General features: G+C 39.9%; 1 protein-coding gene across 2 annotated transcripts in view; it reads right to left on the bottom strand.

The window, feature by feature from the left end:
- Positions 1 to 1,691: 1,691 nt before the first annotated feature.
- Positions 1,692 to 7,322, bottom strand: part of SGK3 (serum/glucocorticoid regulated kinase family member 3) — a 35,105-nt gene continuing 29,474 nt past the window's right edge. For both annotated transcript variants that reach the window (XM_053466961.1, XM_053466960.1), the window contains 8 exons: positions 5,970 to 6,101; positions 4,898 to 5,010; positions 4,778 to 4,814; positions 4,611 to 4,697; positions 3,565 to 3,660; positions 3,046 to 3,201; positions 2,863 to 2,952; positions 1,692 to 1,999 (listed from right to left, as the gene is read on the bottom strand). In XM_053466961.1, coding sequence (XP_053322936.1) covers positions 1,820 to 1,999; positions 2,863 to 2,952; positions 3,046 to 3,201; positions 3,565 to 3,660; positions 4,611 to 4,697; positions 4,778 to 4,814; positions 4,898 to 5,010; positions 5,970 to 6,101 — 891 coding nt within the window. In that variant the 3' untranslated portion in view covers positions 1,692 to 1,819. The remainder of the gene's footprint in view (positions 2,000 to 2,862; positions 2,953 to 3,045; positions 3,202 to 3,564; positions 3,661 to 4,610; positions 4,698 to 4,777; positions 4,815 to 4,897; positions 5,011 to 5,969; positions 6,102 to 7,322) is intronic.

Raw genomic sequence — 7,322 nt, 5'->3', positions numbered from 1 at the left:
TTGTACAGCGCTGCACTATATAAAACAAATAATATTCACGTGGGAGCAGTATAATGTCACGACATACACTACACTCTCTCGCACATGACCAGTGCTTAGGATGTGCAGTTGAAGGAGAGGGAGAAGACCCCCAAGGTAGGGGTCCTCTTTGGTGGATGTCTGCTTTACATATAATGTTGTGTGCAGATGCTCGGCCAGATGGCCCCTGATCTGGGTGCAGAGTAGCCGATGATCGCCGTTTGGTACAATTTTTTATTTGGAATATTTTGCCCATTTCCAATGTAACTCACATTTTTTTTTAAAGTATGAATGCCCACGTATCGCAGAGTGTATGATTGTGAGATTTTATCCTTTATACAGAAGCGTAAAAAAATAAATCACATTATAAAACGCTGAATTTTCAAGTTGCTTTTATGTAATAAACTTTTACAAAAATCCATTTCATAAAAAGGAGGACAACTTCATTGATATTTTGCATAGTACACACACACAAAAAAAGCACACAATCGAGGTTATGTGTAAAAAGTGAGTCTGGGGCAAAGTTTGAAAAGTAGCCATATTTAAAATATGGGCATATCACCATAGCAACCATCAAAATGCTCCTTTTGTATGAAACAATCCATCAGTAATAAGGCCACTCCAAACATTGCACCAGAACCATTTTTATACAGAACTGTCAATCTTTACTGTTTCTTTTCTTCTGTATTATGTCCTCGGATAAGGGGCCGAGACAGATGTGCGGCTGGGAAGGACCGCCATTTACATCCCTTCCTTGCTGAAGATGATGGAAGAAGACGGTACAACCACCGCCGAAGTGCAGCATTTTCTCAGCCCTGATCTACGCAGAACTCTAGTTGTATCAAACGTTTTGCAGATGTTGCGAATGCGTGTATGTAATACACAGACCTCGGCATTTCCGGTTTGCACTGGTTTGCATGTTGTTTATTGCCAATTCAAACTGCATCGGCTGACGAGAATAAATGTTGTCCTTATTTAATGTATTATGAAAGGGGAGCTGCCATTTGCCAGCTTGTGTAACTATTTCGGGCGATTGAACAGGGGTTATGTATAATATACCTAACTGACGCTGTTAAAGTGCTGCAATTACTATAGCAACCAATGGAAGGTTCCCATTTACCGTAACTATTTGCTTTTCATAGGTCACATGATCGGTTAATAGGTCACATGTACTGGCGCAGTAGCTGGCACTGTCCGGTAAAGGCTGTAGTGAATATAGAGAGCATTGCAGGTATAACAGCGAGCATACCGAGAAAAATGACTCTCCATTTCTGCTGGTAATGAAACAAAATTTTGCGCTGCCAGGGCTAATCTTTCACTTACTATCCATTGCGTTAGACATAAGATAAAGAACACCAAGGTTAATTAGTAGAACTTATCTTCCATTGAGATGGGAGGTTCCGATTGGTCAGTTAGAACGAGGCTTGCATGGCAGCCATATTAGTTTCTGTAAAAGGACCAGGGACAATGCTACAAAAAAAGATGGACAACTCAGCGAGCGGGTACACAATGCAGCAAAGCTCCAGTGAACCACTAAGCTTTAAGAACTGGATCTATACACAAAATGCTAGATCTAAATTGCTGATTTAACAGCTTTTCAAAACATTTCCACGTGCAATGAGTTTAACGATTCAACATGAAAGGTTTCAGAGGAAATAAAGAGACGACCGATGTATTATTCAGAGACCAGCAGGGCTTCACAGGAGCCCTTCACAGCTGCTGAATCGGAATATATTGACTAGATGCCTATTGAGTTGGAGCAGGACTTATACGGGCCAGCATGCCTAGCGTACATCGGCGGTCAATTTTCTAAAAAGCAAAAGTCATCAGATGGTGGAGCGTAAGAAAATCCAACAAATGCGTCGTCTGGTTCTTCAACGCTGGCATTGACGATGGAATAGTCTGAGGAAACACACACGGAATCTGGGACCATTGCATCTGTAAATTCTCGGTCAAAATTGGAAATATCGTCGGGGCCGTTCTAGTGAGTAAAACAAAGGGCAACGTTTAGTGTTCAACAGCTAACAGTAGAACTACAAATAGTATTAAAGCAACATTTCTGACCTTTACTCTAAAAAGTAAGACTTTTAATGGAGTCTGCAAATTTTATATATTTTATTGATATCGTAACAAAAGAGAAAAAAAATAATATGTAAAATTGCATAGGTTTTGGGACCCCAGGGGGCCATATTAATAATATTGATAATATATAAAAACACATTTCCATCAGACTTGCTTTTTATACATAAACGCTGTTGTCTTTATCGATCTCACTGGTGGCTCATCTTAAAACATTCACAAGTACCGGTAGTTAAAAGCTCCCCCACAACGCCTCATCTAGGTCCAGCAGTGCCAACCAGGACTGGGGATGTTTAAAGCATGACACAAATGGCTTAATCCATTCATGTAATGTAAAAAAACATGGGGAATTATATACACTGTTCAAAAGTTTGGGGTCACTAAGATATTTCCTTCTTTTTGAAAGTACAGCTAAATTTGTGCATTAAAACAACATGAACTGGATCAGATATATAGCGTAGACTTTAATGTTGTAACTGCCTATTGTAGCTGGAAACGGCTGATTTTTAATGGAATATCTTCATAGGCTTCACAGACCCTTTATCACTCCCATCACTGTGTTCCAAGTTTAAAAGACTGATCATTAGAAACCCCTTTTACAATTATGTTACAGCAAGAAATGTCCTTGTTTTCCCATGAAAAGTGACCCCAAGTGAACGGTAGTGTATACAAATACTACTACTACTACTACTACTACTACTACTACTACTAATAATAATAATAAACATACTGAGCATGAGATTTCAACACAGGCAAGGCACCTACCACATGAGGGTCGTACGGTGGATGTATTTTCTTTTGTACAAGATCTGACCAGTCTATAGATGCAAAGAAAGGGTGGTTTTTGATATCTTTCTGCAATAAAAAGAGAGAAAAAAAAAATAGTACTTTATTAAGAAACCTCATCCAGAGTCATCCCAACATAGTAATGTGGAAACGATTTCTTACAAAGTCATTATTTGCTCCGAGTCTCAATTTGGGATTTTTGTCAAGCAGTTCTTCTAAGATGGACGAAGCAGGCAAACTTATATCCGGTCTCATAATCAGAGGCTTGTGAAGAATATTCTCATACATCGTAGCTGTGTCTCGGTTGTAAAAAGGAGGCTACAAAAATTAAATAAAAAAAAATAAACATATATAATATTTTGTATTAGTACATATAGTATACATTATGTATATACATACACACAGTATATTTACATCTATCTATATATATATCTCTATATAGATATATATATATATATATATATATATATATATATATATATCTATATAGAGATATATATATATAGTAGTTTTGGCTATTTATATCGACCACTGTCTAAGGGGTAAGAGTTATATGTGACATTTCTTTTCTTCAATAAAAAGATTCCACGTCAGCCAAAAGCACTGGATATGAGTTAGAAATCCACATATACAGCACTCTGCATACATACCAAATATACGCTACTATTTCATGAGCCTTACCAGGCCATGCAGCATTTCATAGAGAACAGATCCCAGGCACCACCAGTCTACGGTGTTGTGGTATGGTTGCTTCAGTATGACTTCGGGTGCTAGATACTAAAGGGAAAACACATCATCGGCACGTGGAATGAAACTTTACAGTGTTTGTGTAACACACGGCAATAATAAAGCCGCTAGTAACGGTGATATACTGTAAACCTTAGAGGCTGTAAAAAGCACGTTCACATTTTCAATCCAAATAATAAAACAGGGAAGGTGTTGCAGCAGAGATTTACAGCCTTTGGTCAATCACAGGTCCCGTTTACAATAAATTATTGTGTAAATCACATCTTAGTTGAAATAAAAGTAGCATTTTAAATAACTGACATTGTTCCACAAAATACTCTGCGGTATTTAAAAAGAATGTAAGATTAGATCCTAGTGCATTATATGCGGCAACGTGGTGCTAGTATGCCAAGACAAAAAGACACTTTTCCCAGCCCTCTGCTTAGTTTCAAATGGATTTTCCACTTGTGGCATTTTCATCTGGGTCCATAGCCTTAAAAGAACGGTAACTGATTACAGCCCATAAAACAGGTTTAAACTCCCCCAGTCTCTTTGTACCAGTACATGTGGGTGTATTCACTAAACTGTTCTTCTGGGGTAGTGGGTTTGTGAATGGGGCAGCGGTAGCCCCCAGAGAGCCTTTAGTGGATGGGGAGCGGGTTGGAGTAGATGAGGAGTGGCTGTGGCCAAACCTGACTTCCCTGCCAGGAGGAAGAAGAAACTGACCCAGAGACCCAGGGAAGCAGAGCTTCACCCGGAGACTCCGATCCATACTCACACAGCTCCCGGGTACTCCTACAAATTATTAGTGAGAAAGAATGGCTGAGCTGGCCCTACAGAATGTGTAATTAAAATCGGTGAATTGACTCAAGAAATTGCCCCATGCAAACTGATTTACAGAAAAAGCAGATAAGGAGGGCCCTGCTCACAGGAGCTTACAATCTGAGCGATCCTCATATTTCTGCATTAGAACATTTAGAACTTTATCACAGTGTAATTACCTCTGGTGTCCCACAAAAGGTGAGCGTAGTGTCCGAAGTTGCGACCCCTTCCTTGCATAACCCAAAATCCGTTAAAACGATATGACCCTAAACAGAAACACAAAAGTTCTGAGGACTGCAAAAATCGTTTAACAAAATATATCAATACGAAATAAAAGTGTGATTACCTGGGAATCTAAGAGAATGTTTTCAGGTTTTAGATCTCTGGGGGGATAAAAGAATAGCGTTTAATTCCAATTTATGAAAATTCACGTAAAATAAAGTGTTTCTGCAGCCGTATGACGTACCTGTATATGATTTCCATAGAATGCAGGTAGCCCAACGCGCTGGCAATTTCCGCAGAGTAAAAGAGCGCTCTTGGTTCAGAAAAATAACGCTCTCTTTGCAGATGGAAAAAGAGCTGCAAGATCGACAGACATAGAAACGGTAATCATAAGACGACGAAAAGGGAACAAAGTCCATATACCGTGAACCTGCATATGTTACAAAAGGGCATGATCTCCCATGTCGTATCGCTTTCCGATACTGGGTGTTGGGGGTACGCACATGGTAACGACAGGGGGGACTTCACTCCCTATACTGCTGTGAAACATGCAAAAGACATTGCAGGCCAGCGTCACAGGACAATTACAGCGGGGAAAATACACATTAATAAATCCGCTGTATACAAAATACAGTCAGCGTGTAATCCCGTTTTAATGTTAGACATATGCTTTGTGTTTCCTGAGCGGAGGTTGCTAACCGTACGCCACGAAAGGGAGAACTTAAAGTGAATTTGAAAGCAAATTCTTCCTCTTAGACACAGACTCCATAAAATGAATGCACGTGATCTGAGCACTATTGCACAACCAAGAATATAACACCCAGCAGCAGCGTTCCCGTCACAATGACATTGCTATGGAGCCGGCGTCTCCTTACCAGCTATGCGGTTAGAAGGGGCCAGACTGGCTACTTCCAGGCTCTCATGCCATAGAAAGTCTTAATGGCTTAGATGGAATGTGAATACTGTGAGCATAGTAAATGAGTGGAACAGCCTCCCAGCAGAAGAGGTAGGGTATAATACAGAGAAGGATTTTAATCATATATGAATCTGAGATGAGATCAAAACACAGGTTTAAGGTTTAACTCTTTACAGGAGGAATAATGGGCAGACTAGATGGGCTGGATGGTTCTACCATCAAATTCTATTTTCCTTTGTGAAGTTGAGAAAGTTGTGAAGTTACAATACTGCAGCTCCCAACAATATAAAATATTAATTACAGAGCCCTTTAACACAAACATGTACTTTTGCCTAATTTCCAACATGAATTGGTTTGGTGTAACTACTGTCTGGTGTTCTCACAAACTATCATGGCTTACCTCTCCTCCATTAATAAAATCCAGAACAAAGAACAGCTTGTCTGATGTTTGAAACGAGTAATGTAACCGCACCAGAAAAGGATGTTTCACGTTTTTTAAAAGTACGTTCCTTTCAGCCATAATGTGCTTTTGCTGGGGATAAAAAAAAAGGGAAAAGGTTGGAAAATATGATTTTACATTTTTAAAATTTCAATTTGACATTTAAGATTAGATCTACTGTAATAACGGAGAGTCAGGAACTGAAAATACAAAGTATCCACGATGGTAAACTAAGCTTTCAGCAATTATTATTAATAATATTATATTAATAATAATAATGTTATTTATTGTTTTATATACTGCCATCATCTGAAATAAACTTTCATTTCTAAATTACAAGCCAGAAGTTGTTTTAAACTTTGATATTGGTTTGAAACTGCTCTGTTGGTTTTGTGCCAGGTTGACACCGTCGTGTTTGGTTGGTACTAGAATACACTGTAGGCAAAAGGCATGAGGTGCAGAGCTGTACCCGCTATAGTGAATATAGTGATTTTAACCCACTGCTGCCCAGCTGAAGGCCCGCAGGCCACATGTTGCCCTCCTGTGTATTAGTACGGCCCGTATATATTTTTGATATTGTCCCATTCATTTGCATCTAGTCCGTCACTGAATGATATCTGGCGTCACGCGGTAAAAGAATGAGCAACTCATGCGGTTATTGGATCTCCCCGTTTTCCGTTGGTATCTGAAGTATTCACACAGAGCCACCTGGTCTCATAAGAGATCTTGTAAAACCTGCTTTGCCGGATAGAACGGAGGTCTGTCTTACAGAACTCTACCTGCAGACAAATTCTTGGAACATACCTAGAAACCACAGCACTAGGCATTTAAGAATCAATTGCCCCGGGGTGTTATTTTTATCTCACTGCAGCACGCTATATCGTTATACCACCAGCCAAAACACGCTAGTCATATTTGTGTTAATTCCCAGGACTGGAGGATCTGACGTAGAAGGCTTAAGCATATAAATAGGTGAGACGCCATACTAAGGTGGGTTTGGGTTTCCAAAGTAGGTCATCATTCAGGGCCAGTAAAGAATAAACACATGTAACAAAGGAATACATTAAAGGGCCGGTTCCGGACAGCTGACTTTCAGTTTTGTTAGTGGCAAATGGACATATTTACTTTTACTAAACTAACGCAGCATGCGGCCAAGTGTATCCAGCCATGAGCTGCTCGCTAATGGAACCCATCTGCCTCTGGAGCAGCAACAGAGGCAAGTATGTGGTCCTACCGGCCACCGGCCCACCAGGAATTTGCCTGGCGTCAGAAAGCCAGTCTAGGCCTGAATATCACTGAGTAGACCCAGGAAAT

Source organism: Spea bombifrons, chromosome 5, assembly GCF_027358695.1.
Source record: "Spea bombifrons isolate aSpeBom1 chromosome 5, aSpeBom1.2.pri, whole genome shotgun sequence".
Lineage (NCBI taxonomy): Eukaryota > Metazoa > Chordata > Amphibia > Anura > Pelobatidae > Spea > Spea bombifrons.
The sequence above is the reverse complement of the archived record's forward strand: the minus strand, read 5'-3'. Positions and strand labels throughout refer to the sequence as shown.